General features: G+C 37.9%; 2 protein-coding genes across 2 annotated transcripts; one reads left to right on the top strand and one right to left on the bottom strand.

The window, feature by feature from the left end:
* The first annotated feature begins 13,158 nt into the window (after positions 1 to 13,158).
* On the top strand, positions 13,159 to 15,038 carry c1ql3b (complement component 1, q subcomponent-like 3b). Its single transcript, XM_059502315.1, has 2 exons — positions 13,159 to 14,026; positions 14,629 to 15,038. The coding sequence occupies exons 1-2, from the start codon at positions 13,460 to 13,462 to the stop codon at positions 14,806 to 14,808; spliced, it is 747 nt and encodes a 248-aa protein (XP_059358298.1). The 5' UTR covers positions 13,159 to 13,459; the 3' UTR covers positions 14,809 to 15,038.
* On the bottom strand, positions 15,028 to 23,082 carry pter (phosphotriesterase related). Its single transcript, XM_059502314.1, has 5 exons — positions 22,894 to 23,082; positions 21,842 to 22,285; positions 20,344 to 20,609; positions 16,599 to 16,739; positions 15,028 to 16,410 (listed from the first exon to the last, which is right to left on the bottom strand). Exons 2-5 carry the CDS (start codon positions 22,271 to 22,273, stop codon positions 16,200 to 16,202), a joined length of 1,050 nt encoding a protein of 349 aa, XP_059358297.1. The 5' UTR covers positions 22,274 to 22,285; positions 22,894 to 23,082; the 3' UTR covers positions 15,028 to 16,199.
* Between the last annotated feature and the right edge of the window lie 328 nt (positions 23,083 to 23,410).

Below are 23,410 nucleotides of genomic sequence, written 5' to 3'. Positions count from 1 at the left end.
CAGAAACAATAGTAGAAGACAGATGTGAATTAGGGATATCACAATGCTAAACAGTGCGCAACATTAGGTTCTGGAGAGCGAGAGAGAGAAAAAGAAATCTTCTCATCAAAGATATTGGTAGATTATTGCCTGTGAACATTATGCTGCACAGAAACATTACCAAGCTATAAGAGCTATAATTGGCAATGGCATCTGATATCATTTTAACTAGTTTCTGTTTTCTCAGAAGAATAAAATCATATTTTAAGATGAGAAAAGTGGCTATTCACTAGTAAGTCTATCCAAACTTTAAAGTCTCTTATACTGTCCCTGACCTCTGTCATCCCATATTAGCAGTAGTGAGGCTGAGTTGGCTTTTTAATTAAGCAGCATCTTGTTTGTACCGCCTGCTGCCTTTGTCTTTGCACCTGACGACCGCCTCTAAATGCTGCCTCTGTTTGCCGCTTACTGATTGATCTTGATGTGCTTGTCTTAACAGGGAGTGACAGCAACAGCAGAGGCAGAGATCTAATCTGCCAGCCGCTCAAAGACAAATGTGGCACGAGACAATCATGCTTCTAGAATGTTTTGCAAATTACAAATCTTTAATGAACATGCTTACGTTTGTGCCATCAACTTGCATCTCTTACCAAAGCAAAAATCTGAAACAACATTGAGCTTGATTTGATAAGAACTTTTTTCAGTCAATTCTTTGACTAAAGAAATACTTTAGAAATACTATATATAACCAATATAATATAACAATTTTTGCTTTCTTTTTTAACCACTGTTCTTTTGAACTTCCTATCGATCAAAGAATCAATAATATTTCACATTATTGCTGTTTTTGCTGTATTCTGGATCAAATAAATTCAGCCTTGTTAAGCAGATGAGACTTCTTTTAAAAACATAAAACAATTGCACTGTTTCAAAACGCTTGAACAGTAGGAGTATATTGAATATTGTATTCGATTGGTATTCCAAAACCACTAAGAATTTTGTATCACTCTGTTGATCTGTTTGTGTGTCCAGAAAGGCTGTGAGTCTTTGTTCTGTAGGGCATTACAGTGGGATTTTTAGCGATTCTTTCTGCAGGTTAAAGTGTTCTGCCAGTAGGTGGTGATAAATGACACAATCCGGGTGAGATTCTGAAGTGTGCATCCAATGGACACTTTACACAGGAGAGAATGAATGGCTGTGAAGTGACTGACACTGGTAGGTCACATGGCAAAATGACAAATGAAGTATGTCAGGATTAGATTCATACAGTATTGAAGTTTTTTTTTTTTTTTTACAGTTGCGAAGTAATAAATTGTTCAAAAGGAGTACCTACTCGGAGAGTATTATATTTCAGACACAGCCAGACTGTCAGTCAGCATACTGTAGTGCATTCCTAGAAATTTTTACGCAATTGTAGTTACAATTGAATCATTCACTCAAACAATTTGTTCAAAAACATCTTGGGTCACTTGAATGTAACCTGTCCCTTGAAAAAGCATAACGTCTTCTAGTGCAGGGAGCCCTACCACATAGAATAGTACTGTATGTAATATATTGACTGGAAGCCCAGCATCTCTTACTTGGTCCCACTCAGGGACTATGTGTTAGTTCAGTGGCTGTCAAGGCAGTCTTTTGTGGCTGTTTGAATGCATTTGACCACACAAATGTCAATTCCATTGTATTTTTGACTGTCACTGGAAATGGTCGAAAGTGGACAATCTCAAAAATTTTCTGACCCTCTTTACACCTGTATATAGTGTTGCCCACTTGTTATGTATTCATGAAAATGCATCTCATGAACTATAAGGTCAGTAGCATCACTTCCCCACCTTTCATGCTTTAATTCCTGTGGCCTTGTTAGATATTCTAACAGAATCAATGCAAATGTTCTTGACTACTGAATACGGAATTGAGACCACTATAAATGGACCACATTCACAAAGCAGCAGAATACCTGACAATACCATTGTCAGTCCTGTCAAAGTCGTTATTGGTAGTGACCTCACTTTTGGACACTACAGTTTTGTATTTAGATATGTAGAGATGATATTGATCAGAGGTTCTCAAAGTGTGGCCAGTGACCAATACCCATAATTTTATTCCAATGATTTCCACAAGTCGGAAAATGCAAAAAGTGGATGGAATAGCAAAATCCTGTCATAAAAAATTTATTTACTGTATAATGCAGAACACAGATGAATTAATCTAATGTAGCATTGTACAATTAACCGAACAGTATGGACTAGTGTCAATGAATCTTAAAGTGCAAAAGACTCCTATTTAAATATAAAGTCGACATGTTTTGTGTCTGTGTGTAAAGGTGTCACAGGACAGCTGTATAGTACATTCCAAAAATACAAGATGAACCCAGAACAGTGATCTAAACTACAACCAACATTACAACATCAATGCAAGACAAAGCAATGAAGAAATAGGGAGGAAGGGAAGAAACTGAGATCCTATATATATTTGCTGGGAGTAATCAAAGAAACAGAAAAAAGGTTTGAGCTAATCAGGTGCTATGTAAACAAAGGAAACAAAGGAAACTAGGTCAAAAGAAAAACATAACAAGGAAACACTGAAACAGAAAAGCTGGCCATACACTTGACAATGGGTGCCACAGATGTGCAGTTTCGTCTACACATAATCCCGCACTTAAGGATATGAACTTCATCTCCAGAGATGATCTGAGTAACTTAACCAGCATTTCATCAAACTATTGTCATATAATAACAATATGATGTTAACCCATCAAAATAAAGGTTTAGTTTAACTTTAGTATTGTTCAGTAGAATGTACTTCTCACTTATTATTATTATAATTAAGTCAAAGTCAAAGTCACCTTTATTTATTATTAAGAATACTATTACTACTATAACTATACTACTACTAATAAAACTTTATTTTAAAGAAATTATCACACAAATTTTCTTCCATGTTTTAATTTTAACAGTAAGCCTGTGTTGTGCAGCCCTGTGTTTAACAAAAAAGAATAGGAATTGTTTTAACATTTTAATTTGATTGCAATATCACGGTTACAATTATTATGAAAGGGTCCTTAGAAAGTGTTTTACCCTGTAAGGGGTCCCTGATGCAAGCCTATTTCACATTACAGTAGATGTGTGTATTGAAATATAAATCCGTTTTTACCAGCACAATTATTAGCAATTGCATCATATTCTCTAATTTTCATTGAGTACTACATTCTATAGGAGCGGAAATGTGTGGCACTTATGTGCACGGTTGTAAGTGTGTCTAAACACTCTCATTTCAAAACGATGGAACAATGTAAAAACATTTCAAAGATTTTTTTTATATTTCAGAAGCTGCCTCAACCTCCATCGTTCATGCTGTCTCACCTTTTAGTCACTTTCTTTGCTTTCATTCCCATTCTCAGCATGGTTCCTTTAAACATTACAATTAAGACATGCATTTAGTCAGGCTCTTGCCATTATGAGAACAAACCCTCCAATATGCAGTCACAAAAAGCAAAAGGCAATCAGTAGTTCTATTGTTCAGTGGGTTTTAAAACTGGCACCTTAGCCTAACACTTGAGTATTTTCCCTTTCAAACTCACATTGCAATTTGAGGCAAGCTTCTCATAAGTTTCCAATTGATCTTCACTGCCTAAATATCAAGACGGCTGTGCTCCAAATGGTGCACCACAGGAATTTTGAAATCTCATGAATAACATGGATTGGTTTCCAGAATTTATTTCAGGTCCTGGACGCAAATAAATGTGTACTGCATTGCGATTTAGTCAAAGCTTGGGCTTAGACTTTGTCATGGAAATTTCACCCATGCAAAGCATGAGAGTATGGAGAAGACCCACTCATTGTCACAGCAGAACAAAAGTGGCTTTACATGCTCATTTATATGCTAGTTTGTTTTCTTTTGCATCCTGTAGCTCTGTCTCCATACATGTTTTTCTATATATCCTCTGGCCTTCATCTCTGAGAGCCTCTGTTGCTCTGTTTGTGGCAGATTAGTAATGCTTCCCCTCTGTCACGGACAGCAGAAGGAGAGAGACATGGTGTGAACGTGTGCCAGTCCTGAGCAGCTAACACCCAGTAGGGTATCTGACCATGTTCAGCCATTACATAAGCACAAACAACTCCAGTGGCTATAGATACAGTGACTGAATCTTGGAATATAGTTGTTGATAATGACAACTTTATCTGCTTTTGCAGCATCTGAAAGCCATCTTAGAAAGAGAAACTCCTCAATCAAGATTGGTTTGTTTGATTTTAATATTAATTTAATATTAATTTAATATTTATTTAGATAAATATAAAATCAATCTTTTCAAAAAGTTAATCTGTTGTGGCACTTTGGTAGTCAGATGTTAGTGGGTCATGTTGCTCTTGCTATTCTCTTGTTAAAGTAATGCTTTACTTGAAAAAAGTAATCTGATTCTGTAACTTGTAATGCATTACCTCCAACACTGGTCATGTTCATTAATTAATGTGATTAACTTCACCATGTGTTTGATTGAACGCCTAAAAGATCTGACTTCATATGTCCACTAAAAATAACCTTTGAACAAGTTGGTTAAAAAATGGCTTTGAAAATTTAGTTATGAGAAATAGGGTTAGGGTTTATTATGAATTGTGGATGTGATCTAAGTATCCAAAATGGCATAAATAAATTTGAGGCCATGGTATTTCACAGTTCACCAAAGTTTTGTCTGCAGTAACATGCCCACTTGTGAAAAAACATAGATGGATGAATACTTAGATGCAAAAAATGCTAATGAAATTGAAAATAACCAGAGTTGCCTTGGTGATGGTGATAAATCTCTTTTTTTATCAAGGTTATCCAATACTTTGCCTCCCTGCTGTCTCGGGAGTGTACAGAGTAATTGATCAATACTAGACTAGATCTACTGATCAAAATTGGTGAACTCAAAGATTTGTCGATTGTGCCGAAACACTCTCTGCAGCCCATATGTCTCTGTCAACAAACTCACAGATCATTGCTTCAGTTTCACTTGTAATTAAAAGGAAAGAATAATCATTAAGCATTTTTGAATGCTTTACATAGCAACAAGGAAAATGAAGCTTCACGAATTCACACTAACATGTAATATGATTGAGCAATTAGTAGCATATTTGACTTGCTGTCCAGAGGGAGGGCTCCAAGCTCAGGATAGAGCCCAAACCCAGAGAACTGGATGTCAATGGAGGAGAGGCTTCACTATGCTGAATAAACAGCCTTTTAGAGGAAACAGCTTATCATTTAATGAATCAACAGCCAATCTGCTAATCTACAACATGTTTAACACTAAACAGTACATTTGGATTGAACTACTTTTACACCGAAAAATGCTGTTTTATGAAAGAAGTCACTGATATTTTGTGACAGGTGGCATTCAGTTTATGGCACTTCTAATTAATTCTTATCTGTTAACGGCAATCGAGTGACGCACAACTCTGTCTGAAATTCAGTGACGTCAAGGCTGTAATGTGATATGTTATTGAGGCACATGTGATTCAAGTTGACCGTTACGCTTTCTCCAATAGTAATAAGACAATCTCTGGTCCAAATCTTGATGCATCAGAGTAGTTTTGGCTGCATGAAGGGGAATCTCCAAAATGTTAACTTTTGAAAACAAAATGTGTATGTCATGTGTATGCATTTTACTTGTTCATTCTTGAGTGCAGGCACGTAGTGTTTCTTTACCACATCACATCGCCAACTACTGGTCTGGCATAAATATTGCAGCATTTTAGTAAATTTCGCAGATCTCTGTGAATGGGGATCATTTTGACAATGTTGTTGTCTATATGTGAAACTTTTCAAAAATGCAAAGGAAATTTCAGTTTTTAACACATCTTGTTGTCATGTCATGTAAACGTCATGTCCAGATGTTACAAAGTATCATTTGAAGAATCCGTAATGAGGCTTGGATAGGGTGTGTGAATGTTCTAAAGTAAGTCAAGAATGGCTGGTTACATAAGTATAGTTAATCATCCCTCGGCAGGAGTGAGTGGTAGCGCAGTAAGAGGCCATGCTTTGAGGGGGTGATGGTGTGGTCGCACCTACTCTTCCTTTCTGTTCATCTGCTCTCTCCATTCTGGCTCAGGCCTGATGCCACAGACCTGCCGAGTGACAAACTTAAAGACCACAATAGAAACAATTAGTTACAGAGCAATAAGAGACAGAGATCATGACTTGTGAAGCACGTTGTGTTCATCAGAGGGATACATCCCATTTATAGGAATAACTGTGATTTTTCTTTTTTCATAGCACTCAAAAGTTCTTTCCATGTAATGAATATTGCACTATATTCCAAGTCTATGTCATTTACTTTATATAGGAACAGATTATTTTTCTTGACTTCATGCCATCACATGGACTTTACTGGTCTTTAACTTCCTAGGAATCAGGAACAATCTATGTTTTACTTTTTTGAGCATTTCCATTAATAAATTGCTTGTAAATTTCACAAATAATTACACTTAAATGACAATTAACACTTATTAAACACGTTACTGTCTGCTTTGCATTTGTCAGTTTGCTCTGCTTCTATTTTAAAGTCTTTATTTATTTTCATGTAATGCATGTTTTCTATTATGCTTTTAATATATTGTGTTTTGTTGTACAGCACTTTGGCATAACTCTGTTGCTTTCAAATGTGAATTTAGATTTTTTTGACTTGACTAATTCAATAATTAAATATCACATTTTGAAATAGAGAGACTGAAATAGCATTAAACATACTCCAGTAATCTTTGCTTTACTTTACTTTTACAGATAAGACATTTCACTAGTTCACGCTTACATATAATTAGCTGAGGTATGGTATGCGTATTTGGCGTGCTGTCCGGGGAAGGGCTCCGAGCTCGGGAATGGCCCGAAGGAAATTCCGGTGGGAGCGACTTAGAGTAGGCCCTACCGGCTGCAGGTAGTGAACTATGTGGTTGTGGGCGCCTCAACCTGGGTCCTCTCGGTTTGGCAGATAAAAAGCTTTGGGCTGGCCGACAAGGAGGACTCTGGAGACATCCGATGGGGCATCATACTCAGAACATCGAACGGGTAAGCCTCGCCAGGCGGGGTTAAAAGATGTGAGGATAGCTGAGAGGTTTTTTTTTTTTTGCAGGATTTAGTGAGAGGTCGAGACTCGTAGCGTCGGACGGTTAAACCTCGCCTACCATTAAATGGAAAGGTAAGTTGCGTGGCCGGGAGACTCTTACCGACGTCCGAAGGGAGCACACGCATCGAACTGGTTAAGTCTTGCCGACCGTAGAATGGAAAGGTAAAGGTTGTCTGGCCAGGAGGCTCTCGCCGGCATCCGATAGGAGCTTAGCTCCCGGCATCGAACGGTTAAACCTCTCTGGCTGAAGGACTGAAAAGGTTGTCTAGCCGAGAGGCTCTTACCTTCGTCCGACAGGAGCTTAGCTCCCGGCATCGAACGGTTAAGCCTCGTTGGCCAAAAGACGGAAAAGGTAAGGTTGTGAAGCCCTGACTCCATTCAATGGATGGGTAAACCTCTCCGTACGTAAGAGAGAAAGGCAAGAGAGGTACCCGGGGGCTTTCACCTATGTCCCAAGGGAGTATGGCTCCTGGCGACGAACGGGTAAGCCTTGCTGGCCGCAGAATGGAAAAGGTGAGGTTTTCTGGCTGGGAGGCTCTCGTCAGCCTCCGATGGGAGCTCGAGCTCCTGGCATCGAAGAGAGAAGCCTCGCCGACCATAGGATAGAAAAGGTAAGGTTATCTGGCCGGGAGGCTGTGGCCGGCATCCGAGGGGAGTTTTGCTGTAAACTCGAGTAAGCTTTGCTGATGGTTGAATGGAGAAGTCAAAGGTTGGCTCAACCGGAAGCACTCTTGCAGCGCCTGACAGGCAGTTCAATACTAAGGACGATTTGGTTGTCTACGAGGGTAGACGCTGTGAGGCTTACTTGAATAATTGTTTAGCAAATCCAATGAGCTGCTTCCGATAACGAGTCATAAAAATCTTGGTGCAGTCATTGTATTCGAAATTAAGCGTGCAAATAATTAATGGAATTTCCTGTGCCAGTGTACCCCAAATAGGTGCCATTGTGGTCATTGTCAAATCGTGACAGCACGTGAGATCGATGGTACTGTACATATCGACGATGTAATCGTGCATGGGTGGAGTAAGAGAAAGATTCTTTATTCTTTCTTATTACTATTTGCCATTTTAACCATGCAGGTGCACAAAAAAAGAGCCTATGGAATCGAAAAATCTACTTTCGGACGTACTGATAAATTGGCATTAAATATAAAATACTATATTTAAAACAGCTAGTTCCTGTAGTTGGCACTACTGTCATCTCGCTTGTCCTGTGACAAATTTTCCGCATCTGCGCACGGAAGTTATCAGTCTAAATGTTCTGCAAAATCGGTCAACGGTGCAAAAACAATAGTAGATTTAAAGTCCAACGATTTAACCCTAATATGGACGTAAACGAATGCCTTAAATATAAGGTATTCAAAAAAAGTAAGTTCATATATTTGGAGGGAGTTCAGTTGGACTGATGCCTTGGTCATACCCGCTCCGGAACACGTGCCTTATGATGGGACCGACGTGCCACCCCGGAAACAAGAATGAGATGCATTCTAACGTAACTGTGGCATTAAACTCTGTTAGTGAGAGCTCGTTTAAAATATGGCACGTATCGGATTACCTGTTAAAGTACAATGGAATACCTTATATCTGCAAACGATGTATGTCTATTTGTGGATGGAGACTTCTTCGCCGCCTACGGGCTCAAATCATCCTTTGAGAGCACGGGCGAGCGTGAAATGCAGTACTGAGATGGGAAAACGGAGCAGTTTGATAGCCTAATAATGATAATAAAAAACGTTGATTGGAGAAGCATGAGAAGAGGAGGAGAGATAGCTGCTTGGGCCGCCTGCGGAGCTTGCTTCGGCTGCTGTAGATGTTGGCTGCGGGAAGAGTAAAGGGGTTAGTAACATTTGATGGGGCAAGCTAAAAATGAATGGGTAGCCTACTGTGTTGCCAGCTTAGCAATTGGTTGCCTGGTTTGACAATTCCACAAGCCTTGTCCACATCATTATGTTCCTGTTGGAAAAGCATCTTTCCTCTCATTTGGCCTCCAACCTTTTTAGACGGTCTCCAAAGCAGATACATTTGGAACACTGTTTTCACGTTGTAGTATGGACTGTGGAAACAGAGGCTTTTGGAAATGATGAAGCATGTTTAGTCTTGTAAGATGTTGTACCGAAAGACATGATTATAGCAGTAACGTTAACCCCTTACCAGTCACCCCCCATTTTTGGCATGGAGACAGAAATTACATACCCAAAATAAAAATGTTTCTGCTCATGATTCTTTCTGACAAGATACATGATCAACATTTGTCCACGAGCTGACACTTTGCAAGCAAATGGGTATGCTGATAAACCGTCAATGGATAGAGGTAAGTCAGCGATATTTATACTATGGGATTGATTACTTGATTATGGTCCACCTGTGTCAATTAGGCTAAGTATCTGACATGCTCCTCCCGAATATTGTTAATAAAAACATCGTTTTGTGCTGACAGTCAAAGGTCTGGCTATGTACTGTAAGACTATCCAATACCTACTATCTTGTTGAATTTTTTCCTCGCCACAGCTACTTTAGCCTTGCCTATTATTATTATAGCTCAAAAAAGTCGAAGTAGAAGTCCTCACCTGTACAGATGTGAGAAACATCGAGAGATCTGCACTGTTTGTGTCTGCTTTTGAGTGTCCAAGCAATTGCATAATCTTGAGCAATCTTTTCATTTTCATTTGTTCATTGTCATGCAAAGAATTTAGAGCATTGTTTACTGAACAGCTGCTTTGATTTGTCCTATGCATTTAGATATATTTCACAATAGTAATGTGAAACATTATGGGGGAAAAAGTTGTTTCATGTTTTTTGTCTGTTGGAGCACTGCTGTGCACATGAAGATGGCATGTGACTCATGATTATCAGTAACGGTCCAAACACACTGAGTAAGCCACAGAGAGAGCCAGCTGGAGAGGACAAGACAGGACACAAGTGCTCATTGACTCATTGACATTGGGTGTGTGCACTGGTGCATCTGTGTCTGTCTGTGTACATACAGTTCAGGAGGTGTGATTGAAGCAGTGAGCTTCTTATGCAAATGCATGATGCTTCTTTATATGAGATATATGGCACGAGTGAGAACACATTTGGGGAATATCATGGACCTCAACGATGCTCTTTATAACATAAATGCTATAGTATTGTTCTAGTAACATAAATGCTCTAGTTAAGGTGATAGGATGAAGATCATGCTGTTTTAATTCACCCTTTTAAAATTCACAGGTTAGCACTTCCTCATGGAGGGCTGTTGTTTTATGCAGTAAAACAATCTTCATTAAGCAGCAGACCTATCTCTCATTCACAAATACCTGTGGTTGGTTGCATAAACCATTTTAAATTGGTTTTAACCTTTTAAGTGAATAACATAAAATATAGTCTGGTCTAATTTGAATCCAAAAAGTAAGACTGATTACCTCCTAACTAACTGCTAGTTGGTAAGACTAATTCTTTTAGACACAGTCTTAAAGGGATAGTTCACCAAAAAAATGAAAATTCTCTTTGTTCTAAACCGGTATGAATGTTGTTTTCTGTTGAGAAAAGAAGATATTCTGAAAAATGTTGGTAACCTTACAGATGAAGATCCATTGTCTTTAATAACAAGGGGAGGAAAGTCAATGGCTACTATAACAAAAAAAAGAAAAAAAAAGTGAGGCCAAGTATGGTGACCTATACTAGGCATTAGTGCTCTGCATTTAACCCATCCTAAGTGCACATACACAGCAGTGAACACACACACAGAGTGAACACACACCTGGAGCAGTGGGCAGCCATTTATGCTGCGGTGCCCGGTGGGCAGTTGGGGGTTTGGTGCCTTGCTCAAGGTCACCCCAGTCGTGGTATTGAAGGTGAGAGAGTGTTGTACATTCACTACCCCCTCCTTCAATCCCTGCCAGTACGAGACTCGCAACCTTTGGTTACAAGTCAGACTCTATAACAATTAGGCCACGACTTCCCCTAAAATTATACTGTTTGGTAACCAACATTCTTCAAAATATCTTCTTTTGCATTCAATAGAAGACACTCATGCAGATTTGGAACATGTAGAGAGTAAACAATGGCAGAAGTTTAATTTTTTGTTGAACTATCCCTTTAATTTAATGACTCAATATGCAAATGAACTTACCAATGTCCTTCAGTTTGATGAGGTGCTGAGAACTTAATTTTGAGTCATTGATATTAGTGTCCAAGATGACAATGTGTGGAACTTTTAGAGGTGCTTTATCACTCTGAATTGGTGCAATTGATTATATTTCTCTAGCTGATTTATGGGCAAAGAGAGACTTTAGGAGACTATTACTGTGGGATGAGTAGAATAACAATTTACATGTATTACACAAATTAAGAGTTTTGGCTCTTTATGTTCTGTGCTGCTTTCTTGGGCAATCAATTCAATATCTAATGTTAATTTGATGTCAAATTCTGACGTCAGCTGATGTTGATAATTGTTCTGTAACCAAAATCCAACGTTAAGTCAATGTCAAACTGGTGTCAAATACTGATGTCAACCTGATTTTCATTCTCAACCAAAATGCAATATCTGTCCAACATCATGTCCAACTTTAACCTGATGTTATATTGATGTCCTGTGCCTGCTGGGGATATGTATGCTCTTATACTCATCACTGCTGCATTTATCTGATCTAAAATACATTAAAAACACTAATATTACTAATATATTAGGCTACTAATCATATTTTTCAAACCATGCCTTGATCAACACAATCATTTGAAAGCTCAGAGCCCGAGCTTTACAATGCATGTAGCTGCTTTGATTAACTCCAAAGTAGTGCTGAGTTATTTACTGATCAATGAAAAAAATAAATAATAATAAATTAATTTCATGAGATATTGAACGTTAAATAAGAATATAAAAAAATTCCCTTGATCCTTTTCCCTTTTTTACATTTTATCACCTGTTTCTCAACATGAGATTATTTAAATGCAAAGATCCACCCCCCCCCCCCCAAAAAAAAAACAAAAAAACAATAGAAACATTTCTATCAAATGATACCTACCTTTTGACTCTCTTTGCTAGGGTCTTGGAGTTATGAGTCATTATTTTTGTGTATGACACTCAGAAAATGGAAGTTTTTAAAATGCCTTCAAGTAGTCAAGTTCTAAACAAAAACGCCTATTTCGTTACAAAATACTGTAACTTTTGGATACTTTATGCTATCACCATAAAAACCGATACAGCTAACATGCTGGGGAGCATCATCAAAAAAGAATTTTCCTCCTACCTTATTTCTGTCCTGAGATACTGAATGTCAAATAAGACAGATATGAAAAATTTCTCTTGAACACTCAATTTTTCCTTTCACTTTATCAGCTTTTTCTCAGCAGGAGAATGTCCAAATGAAATAATTTTTTGTTGTTGTTTGTTTGTGTTTTTTTTTTCTCACTAAAAGTTCTCACCGAAAGTTTTCTATCAAATGATACTTTTGATTCTCCTTGCTACAGTCTTCGATTTATGAGTCATTATTTTTGTGTAATTCAGAAAAAAACAACTTCAGTGAGGCAAAGAGTTAATGTATTGATGGAAAAACTGGAATTTCAGCAGCCATTATACTTCAGAAATCGTAATAATATGTTCATCTGGTGCTAAAGAAACATATCTATTTTTTCAATGTTGAAAAAAGTTACTGCTTATTGTTATGTCAAGTATAGCATACATTTTTTTAACGTTGTGTGTGTGTGTGTGTGTGTGTGTGTGTGTGTGTGTGTGTGTGTGTGTGTGTGTGTATATATATATATATATATATATATATATATATATATAGTTTTAGTATTTTTAACTTTGATCAGTTTAATACATGCTGAATAAATAATGCAGAGAAAAAAAAAGCTGGTCCCACTCTGAACAAACAGGCACACACACACACACACGCACACACACATACTATTTTTGAAAAGAAACGATTTAATAAAAATACCCTTACCATGAATGCACAGTTCACTTAATCTCTTAGTCACTTTTAGTCAATCTGTCTCTTTGCATCTTTCTAAAGATACAGCTCACGTGCGCGCGCACTCTCTCTCCTTGTCTTTCTCATGACGTATCCACCCACCACCCACCCTCAGGTGAGAAAGCAGGGCTGTAATGCATCTCACACACACTTCTGTTTGTGTTCCCAGTCTTTAACTTCGTTTTCATTATAAACAAACAAAAACTTCGTTCAGGTGACGTTTCCATCAGTTCAGGGAATGATATAACGTCTTCATTACGAAGTTAATTGACTTTCCCTGGAGCTGCAGGGAAGTTCGTTTTTGTTTTTGTTTGGCGTCCCTTCTGTGCCGAGCAAGATTGCGCATAAATCGCAGCGCGAGGTGCGCCCGGTGCTGTCGAGACTGGGCGTCAGAGCGCGGGTGATCGCCACGGGCGTGCTGGGTGTTGTCATGGTGCTGGTGTTGGTCATTCTCATCCCGGTGCTGGTCAGCGCGGCGGGATCCGACCCGCGCTACGAGATGCTAGGCGCGTGCCGCATGGTGTGCGATCCGTACGGAACGAAGTCTCCATCATCAGCACCGACAGATAACCGCTCGGAACAGTCCCCACCAACTTTCATTCGCGGTCCGAAAGGAGAGCCAGGGCGCTCGGGACGGATCGGTCCGAGGGGTCAGCCGGGACCGCAAGGTCCACCCGGACCTCCGGGTCCCCCCGGAGTCATAGGAGAACCGGGGCCACCAGGATTACTCGGTCCGCCCGGGGTCACCGGTGTCATAAGCGCGGCGACGTACAGCACCGTGCCCAAAATCGCCTTCTACGCGGGACTCAAGAAGCAACACGAGGGTTACGAGGTGCTGAAGTTTGACGATGTGGTCACTAACTTGGGCAACCACTATGACCCCTCGAGCGGTAAATTCACCTGCTCCATCCCGGGGATCTACTTTTTCGTGTATCATGTATTAATGAGAGGTGGTGATGGGACCAGCATGTGGGCTGATCTGTGCAAGAATAACCAGGTAGCTCATAAATCCAGCTGTCATAATTTATATATTCCTCAATCAACAAATCAATCTATGCATCAATTGATGCATAGATAACACATCTTATTCTTTATTTTTTAAATAAAATATTTATTTTTAATATTTTCTAATAATCAACACTATTTGTAAAAACTATTTTTTTTGCCACTATTTGCCCCGACTGATTGAATATTGGAATATTACACATTTTACTAAATTAAAATGTTATCATATTTATCTTTTTATTGCTTTTGCAGTATTATCATAATAACATTATGTTTTGTTATTATGTAAGTTCTAATCACATATAATATTCTGAAATTGCAAAAAGCCAGCATGTCCTCTTTAGGACAATAGCATTTAATAAATCAGACATATTTTATTAGAAAAAGAAATGTCCTTAAGATGTTGCAAAAAATGTTCTAAAAAACAAAACAAAATGTTGCCTAGTCTTCAGACAATAATGCTAACTTCCATAGCGACAATTTTGTTTTAAGGTGTTGTAATTAACATGGAGTCATAACTCAATGTGCAAATATTTCATGGGATTAATAAAGTATAAACTGTTTCTAAAACAAAGCTTAATCTTTCTCTTGGAGGTGCGTGCAAGTGCAATAGCGCAGGATGCGGATCAGAACTATGACTACGCCAGCAACAGTGTGATCTTACACCTGGAGCCTGGAGATGAGATCTACATTAAACTAGATGGAGGCAAAGCGCACGGGGGAAACAACAACAAATACAGCACATTTTCAGGCTTCATGGTCTACGCCGATTAACGGCCGTGGCATGGACTGCACTTTCAGATGTACCTCATTTTGACATCACAACGTCATCAGAGTGAGGTCACAAAAAAGTTTAACCCTCAAGCTTTTGACAACTCATGTCAGAGCGAAGGACAAGGAATTACTGAATGCATGAGAACACATCCTCTACACACAAATTAGTTTTTAGAAAAATCACTGTGATTTAGAAAAATAAATCTTACAGCGTAACACTTATGATTGCAGTATATTTATTGAGAGATTAACTGGCAGTGAAAGCAGAAAATCATTTGACATCATTCCATTCCATATGTGCCTACCTTACACTGACACATGGCTGATCAGAAGAAGTTGTTACAGAGCACACGCCATTAGCACGGAAATATAGTTCAGATTACATTTCTTTAATAATTTCTCATTCCTCATGCACAAATTGTCACATTCAAACCACAGTTCTGTACCGTTTTATATAAATGTCATTTAAAAATATTATCACTGTCTGGTATGTGCAGTGTCATCAAATTATTGTGAATAAAATACATTGTATGATTTGCCTGCATGTATAAGTTTGCTATAAAACTAAAAGCTCTACCTAAATAGTGCAGTACAGCAATCAACAAATGCAACTATGAAATATCCTTCACTTGATTACTACAGGTGCATTTATAATATTTTGCTATTCCTTTAAAAGCACTAAACTAAATACATATGACAGTAAAATGGTAGTCTTAGATCTATAAACTAAAAAACGGAAATCAGTTTTTCATGCTTGAGGAAAAAAAAGGAAATGGGATTTAAAAAAATAATTAACATGCCATCTTCTTAAAAGTAGCTTACGATGTATATTTAGGATATTTCATCAGACCTTTGAATACACTAGTACTGTTCCACTTGTGATTCCCTGAGCTGTGATTCCTTTAGTGTAATTACTAATATTTTCTTTGCTAGTTCATCCAATTTAAGTCAAAAGCACCTATTTTCCATGACTCAGAGCCATGTTTTTATTTTACCCACTTGTTTGTGCTGAGAGAGTGTTGATCATTGAAGACTGGTGAATATTTGATTTGAATATTCTAGTTAGTGTTAAACTTGACATGTGAGCTATGGGTCTCAACTTTACCATCTTAATTAAAGGTTTTTTCTTGGTATCAATGGTCCCATGAAGAAAAGCATTTTTTTTTCATTGAAAGGTTCTTTGGGGATCCCATAATTGCTCTTCTATTGTGTTTCTACAAAAACCCTCAATTGAAACCTTTATTTTTAGCAGTGCACATTAATTAATGCTCACCAAAGTAAGGATTTTAGCACCAAAATCAACAGTACAACAATGTTCCTAACAATAAGAATTTGAATCAATTTTTGGTATGTTAACTTGAGAAAGGAAATCGACTTTTAAGGTGGTTGGTTCATTTAAATGTCAGCCATTGTTTAGGATTCTCTATCAGTATTTTATCCACCTGGTTCTGAGTGATGCCTCGAGACAGCATTTTGGGAACAATATTCTTCAGGATGTGGGAGAAGCCATGACCGCCATACTTGGTCAGTCGGTGCTTGGTGTGGATATCATGGGCAATGAGGAGTCTGTCTTCATAACCTTCTCTGATCAGGAAAGCCAAGCTAGTGCAACAAAACAAAATGACTCTCAATGATCGGTTGACTTTACATAAAATGAATAGTCTCAATTAAGCAGACTGGGATGTTTGTAACATATAATCATTTACTGATTTCCAATAACAGAGGCAGATGTTTATGAACCATTTACTGTAACGTATTGGCTGCTGTTCTTGCTGGACGCAGATACTTACGTCTGAACTCTCTGGCTGTCGCTGAGCATGTCAACATCAAGGTTAAACTGATAATTCAGCACCTCTGTGCCAAAGAGGTCATATTCAAGGTAGCTCCCCATCTTTGCAAACTCCAGCAATTCTTGCGGATCATATATGCTCCTACAAGGGAGACAAACATTAAAGTCACTTTCAGAAAGAATGTTTTTTAAATAGAACTGAAAGAGTTGTTGGAAGCTTAGGCTGTGTCCGAAATCGCGTACTTCCATACTATATAGTAGGCGAAAAACAGTATGCGAAGCAAGTAGTATGTGCGAATCCTTAGTATTCGAAAAACAGTAGGCGAGATGTACCCGGATGACCTACTACTTCCGCCCAAATTTCGTAGCATGCATAGGATGGACACTACTCTATCCCATGAGGCCACGGGAGAGGACTCGTCATACTCATATTCGAAAATAACGGAAAATCGTGACGCCGCTGTTTTGAAGTGTAAGTACCTCATGGATAAACGCTGTTCATTGTGGTTAAAGTGTACTTGTTTAACCAAATCCAAGTAAACAACTGACTTGTTAAAGTTTTACACATTGTAAACTGATGAGACTATTTTGTAAATTGAGTTTAAAAATATGTTTTATAATCATTATCGATCAGAGGCTGTGCCTCAGCTTGTTAAGGCTGCTTTCTACAGACGGCTCGTTAAGTAATTTAATGAGATAAAGTTACAAAATTTAAGTAATTGAAACGAGTTAATTTACATTTTACTAGTGTTGATATTTTGATAAAAAATTGTTGGATAACTTACATGGCAAACTATTGTTAATAAGTGTCTCAGTTTGATCATAAATCATCAGTAATGTGGAAATCCTGTTCTGGTGTTACAAAGACTGATGAACACACACTTGTTCTCATCCACTGATGGAAAGCATAATTCAGTAAGTATATAAATTAAAATTAATCTTAACTAAACACACTCTTTACATGTATTTATGTATTATTTTTTAAACAAGCAACATCTTAACATCTGAAGAATGTTGTCTTGAGAATGGGTGCCACACTTAAGAGAAATACCCATACACCAGGTCACATTTAAAATTATTATCTCTATTTATTTATTTATTTATTTATTTTTCATTTCTACATGGATAAGAGCACAAAGCTTCAGACAAAACCACATTAACATTTTCATAAAGTAGTATAATAGAGTTTAAAGCACCAGCAAAAGGGAATTTCTTAAGACGTTTTTATAATAATGCCAGGAAAATAAACTTCAGCAGCTTCAGTTCAGGAACTGTATGTGTAGATGAGGACTTTAAATTTGGGTATCAAAAATGAGTGAAAACAGTGGAAATCTAAAATTTACCCCAGGGATAAAATTAAACTTGTTGTAAATATGTTGGTATGATATGTTATGTGATATGTTGCTAGATTTTCGAATAACTGTAATATGAATTCCCGGTTATGAGTGTAATATATTTATGTGTATATATAAATACACACACATGTTTAAATTTAAATATTTACATGTGTATTTATACATATTTATGTGATTTATAATATATATATTTATATTTATATTTCTTAAATAACTAATATAGGTTTATTTTGATTTGACAGTCTTAAAATTACCTTCATAACTTACAGAAGCTTAAACAATAGCACTATGAGAACATGAACTGATTTGCAGAGTCTTAACCTGTTCAATTGTCCTACAGGTAATTATGCTCTTGAAGAGCTGCACACGGTCGTCTGGTGTTACACAGCTGTGATCAGATTGTCCCACACATGCTCTCCTGTGATGACTTCTGTGTTTTGGGGTTCCAGTGTATCATCGTCATGATCTTCCACAACTTCTGGATCAACAATGTCCTCATTCAGAAGACCGAGGTTGTGGAGCACAGCATGCAACAACATCTGGCACAAAGGCAGGACTCACTTCCAGGGCCTTGAAGAAGATGGAGCACAGCTTGTCTACATCGTCCTGATGGCTCTCTCAACAATGTTCTGTGCACGAGCATCATTGGTGTTGAATCAAACCTGTGCAGGATTCTGTTCAGGCTCTCTGTATGGAGTGATGAGGCAGATGTGTGCACTCAAACAAGGATACCCACCATCTCCCAGGATGTGTTTTCCTGCAGGTGGATACAGGCCTTCAGTGTGAATAGAGCTGTTCTTCAGCACCCTGGCATCATACACAGACCCGGATACTCAACAAACATATCAAGGTACTTCCCCTGCTGGTGACCTGCAGCTGAACAGAATGAAACTGCTTCCTGTTGAAATAACATTGGGCTTTACTTGCTGCTGGTTCAGTTTGTTTGTGACAGTCATCTATTGTTCCAGCTATCAGAAGAAAAGCTATTTCCACTGCCTGCCATCTGTGGTGGGGAAGGCAATCAGCCTCCTCAAAATCCCCATGACAGACCTGCTCATTCTGTGCACAAAGTTATGCAGCTCTTGGATGTCAAAGGCCAGTGACAGTCAGTGTGTGTGTGTGTGTATATATTGTCTATAATGTATATATTATGCATGTATTTATGTATATATTGGGATGTGTGTATATGTGTGTGTGTTTCTGTGTATATTTCTATAATGTATTTGTGTGTATTTATGTGTATATGTGTGTGTGTGTATTTGTCTAAGCATTCATTCAAGTTTATTAATTGATTTATGTTCCTTTTGTTTCTTTTGTGTAATTTTATTTGTATTCATTTATTACAATAAATTTCTTTATATCCTTACATAAAATCAGGCTGTCATTCTGTTCACAGATGTAGCTGCTGTTATTCTGAGGTAGAAAATAAAAAGCTAAATTTATATTTAGTAAAGGATTTACAAGCTGTCAATGAAGGCGTGATCTGCGAACAGCTGACCGACGCCTGGTTTGAATTGTTAATTCAAACGACGTAAAAACGCAGACGATCACCGATGTTCGCTCAGTAGATTGGGCTCTTTAAATTTACGCGCTGTTGTGACGACGTATGTCACGTGACAATGTCAACATGGCGGATGTAGTACGTCCGAATTCCATTCATACTACCCACATTCATACTATATAGAACGTACTTTTCTAACGGTCGAGTAGTACGTTCGAATTCAAATGTAGTACCCAGTACGCAGTATGGGATTTCGGACGCAGCCTTAGTGTTTGTGATGAAGTCACATGAGCGTAGCTTTTTACTTCTGCCGATTGTCTTAAACGAGCTATGTGGAGGTTTTTACTTAAAAAAAATCTTTAAGATAGAGTTTTCATTTGTACATGTATGAGCCAACCATGATGTAAAAAAAAGAATGACACCTCGACTGTCCACCACGGTTGCCTCTATCAGCCTGTAGGCTCAATTGTGTGTGGAGGAGTCGGGCCCGAATTGTAGCGAAAATTCACAAAATGTGACGTCATGTGCGTTCTCGTCTACTTGGGCTTACAACCGTATGGCACGCCAGCCATTATAGTAAGCAGCGGCAATAGTGTTTTCAAATGGACTCTGCGGATGGAAAGAAGCGACCAGCCTCCAGCACAATTCAGACACCCACGGACACTCTTCGTAAGTTAAAAAAAAAAAAAAAAAAAAGAGCGTGCGCACTGAGAACGAGCATGAGACTGACTGCAGTTCCTCTAACGGCCACTGGTGTCAGTAACGGTTAGAAATTTCAGAACCTACGCAATGCTCCTTTAAGGCTTTAGAATACATCAAATTTGTGATTATCAAGATAAACAAAAAGTGTTTGAATGCATTATGCTGTTTTTTCCCCTATGTCTCCTTACCTGTCAAGATGAGACATGACTGTTTTGGAGATATCTCCTCCTGCTTCTTGCAGAATGCGGATGGCCTCTCCAGGAGCGGCTTTGTTTCGTCCGGGGTGGATGATAACTGGGCAGCCGAGCTGAGTCTGAGCGTGAGCGGTGGCTCGCAGGACCTTCTTCTCGCTCTCTGTGATTGGCCAGCTCGTACCGATCTCTCCAATCACACCACAGTGGATATCTGTACCGTCTGCGCCATGGAGCACCTCATTGACAATGATATCAGTTAGCTTGAGGGAAAAAAGATGAGACATTTGAAAAAAGGGAACAAATCATGTCTATCTGTTTTATCAATAATTTTACAATGTATACCACTGGTCAAAAGTTCATAATAACTTATATTTTTTTAAGGTAGTTCTTTGAAGTTCTCAAAGGCTGGATTTATTTCATAAAAACTACAAAAAATATTACATTTGTAAAATTACTGTTTATATTTTAATATATTTTAAAATGTAATTTATTCTGATATGACAAAGCTACATTTTCAGCATCATTAGTCCAGTCTTCAGTGTCATGTGATCCTTCAGAAATCATTCTAATATGCTGATTTGGTGCTAAAAAAAACATTTCTTCTTATTATTAATGTTGAAAACATAACGTTGAAAAACATTTTTTTTTAAATATACTTTTATTAATACCTTATTTTAAAGACCTATTCTCGCTATTAACTAGTTGCTTATTAGCATGGATATTACAATTAACTGGCTGTTTATTAGTATTTATAAACTACATATTAATGCCTTATTCTGCATGACCATATTTTAGATCCCTTAATCTGACCCCATACCTAAATCTAACAACTACCTTACTAATTATTAATAAGCAGCACTTTTAGTCTGTCTGTAGAAACCAAGAAAAACTACAATTCCAATGTTTTGGATAAGATAAACAAAAAAAAAAAGATTTAACAATAATGCGTTAAGCTGATTAAAAGTGACATTAAAAATATTTATAATGCTTGAAATGATTTATATGTCAAATCAACTGCCACCACAGGAATAACTTACATTTTAAAACAGAAACAGTTTTTTCTAAAAAAAACTTTTAAATTGTAACTATATTTCACAATATTACTGTTTTACAGTGTTTTTCATTAAAAAATATGTAGCCCTGGTAAGCATAAGAGACTTATATAAAAAAAAGTAAAATAAATAAAATAAATAAATAAAAACAATTACATATTATATACAAATATATATATATATATATATATATCACACTTCTTTGTTATGTATATAATTCCATATATAATTCCACATGTGTTAATTCATAGTTTTGATGCCTTCAGTGTGAATCTACAATTTTCATAGTCATGAAAATAAAGACAACTCTTTGAATGAGAAGGTGTGTCCAAACTTTTGGTCTGTACTGTATATATATATATATATATATATATATATATATATATATATATTCCACACGTTTGACTGACAGTGTAGCTACAACACACACACAAACAAACCTTCTCAACGGTCATTTTTCTTGTCTCATCAGAGTGGGTCACGTCCACATAGTACCCCGCTCCAGCTATGATATGCACACCCGTCTCTTTGGCCAGCTGCCGCAAAATGGGCAGATTTCGGGTGATGCCCGTGGTTGTGTTCTCCACTATGGATCCTCCTCCTGCTTTACGGTAACACAACAGCTCTTCCTTCACCGCCTCGATCTCCTGACTCAACAGCAGGTTCTCATGGTGGCTGTACGGGTTCTGCTGCAACCAGTAAAGATGCTTCATTTCAATGGGAGCTGCGGCAAGGCCCTCGTCTCCAGGTGCTGGGGGAACATGGCTGCACTCAAACGTCATTGTAAGGTGTTCGTGGGTCATGGTGCGGCCCAGCAGATCAGGCTCTATTAGACCCAGCACCGTCTGGACCTTACCGCTCTGTTCAGGCATGGTTCTGTGATCCTGTCCAACAAATAGTTACAGGTGTTAAAATAAATAGAGTTGTTAAGCACTGTTTATGTTGCACTGGCAACACAGATGTATGCAGTCTGTCAGTCTGAAAGAAATAATTGCATGCTTGAAGAAGACGAAGTGCATGCTTGGCTGGTGTAAAACTGTAGGCTGCTGTACAAATGACTCATCTTGGGTGTCTCATAAGATATGTAATGGGTTAGCCACGCCTTGGTGGTTCGGACTTTGCGCTGATGGAGAATACAGACAGTATTTAATGCAGTCCATTGAGTTCCAAATACGGAATGCATAAGTAAATTCACCTGCAATGCATGTAAAACAAATGCATGCATTAAGATGCACGCTCGTGCCGTCGAGTATATAAATATATCCGCGCAACTGTATTCACATCAAACAACAAGCATATTGAGATTGTGAAATTAGACACAGAACTAACGTTACTATACCGACAGCGAGACTTCCTCAATAACAATCGTTTAAAAAGTTCACCACAACAGGCGATAAGCATGCAGTGTTACTAGCTGTTATTTTTAAATCACACAACGTGAAGCAGTTAGTGATTCATAATAAACAATAAAGGATAAAGTGAGCAACAAGACCTGTAAGCAAGTTCAACTTCCAATTTGCAGCACTGACAGCGCGGAGCAACCTACTGTCTATGGGAGCAACAAGGTCTCGCGATTTTATTTGTAACGCGAGACTTGATGTTACCTCTACCTCTACGGAGTTAAACACGGTGTTCAAAGAGAAATAATGATATTAATAAATAATCAAATATTTACGAACGAATGCAGTACCTCTAATTCGAAGATGTGGATAAATTTAGACAGTTCGCTTGTTTTTAAACTTTGAGTCACTTTTGCCACGCCCCTTTCTGTTCACTGACGTCTATGAGAGGTACTTTATTATATAAGGGCTCTTTGTGGAAATCGGGATTTGGAAAATACATCTTCACTCAAGTGAGTGCACTAAACAAAAAATAAAGCCTGTATTATGAAACAGAACATTTGGAAACTATTTATCACTATGAAGCCGTATTTTTGTGATAGGTTAGACAGCGTATGTAATGTTTAAACAATAACTGCTGTGTTTCTATGGTAGTCCATGGTGGAAAAA

This window comes from Carassius carassius, chromosome 20 (genome assembly GCF_963082965.1).
Source record: "Carassius carassius chromosome 20, fCarCar2.1, whole genome shotgun sequence".
In the NCBI taxonomy this organism is placed as follows: Eukaryota; Metazoa; Chordata; class Actinopteri; order Cypriniformes; family Cyprinidae; genus Carassius; species Carassius carassius.
Note: the sequence above shows the minus strand (reverse complement) of the source record. Positions and strands in the feature narration are given on the sequence as shown.

Bases quoted from the DNA above. Each gene is read 5' to 3' on its own strand.
- c1ql3b (XM_059502315.1), top strand. From the start codon at position 13,460: ATGGTGCTGGTGTTGGTCATTCTCATCCCGGTGCTGGTCAGCGCGGCG. The intron at 14,027-14,628 runs GTAGCTCATAAA...TTTCTCTTGGAG, and splicing joins ATCTGTGCAAGAATAACCAG to GTGCGTGCAAGTGCAATAGC.
- pter (XM_059502314.1), bottom strand. From the start codon at position 22,273: ATGCCTGAACAGAGCGGTAAGGTCCAGACGGTGCTGGGTCTAATAGAG. The intron at 16,740-20,343 runs GTAAGGAGACAT...TCTCCCTTGTAG, and splicing joins GTCATGTCTCATCTTGACAG to GAGCATATATGATCCGCAAG. The intron at 16,411-16,598 runs GTAAGTATCTGC...TTGTTGCACTAG, and splicing joins GACAGCCAGAGAGTTCAGAC to CTTGGCTTTCCTGATCAGAG.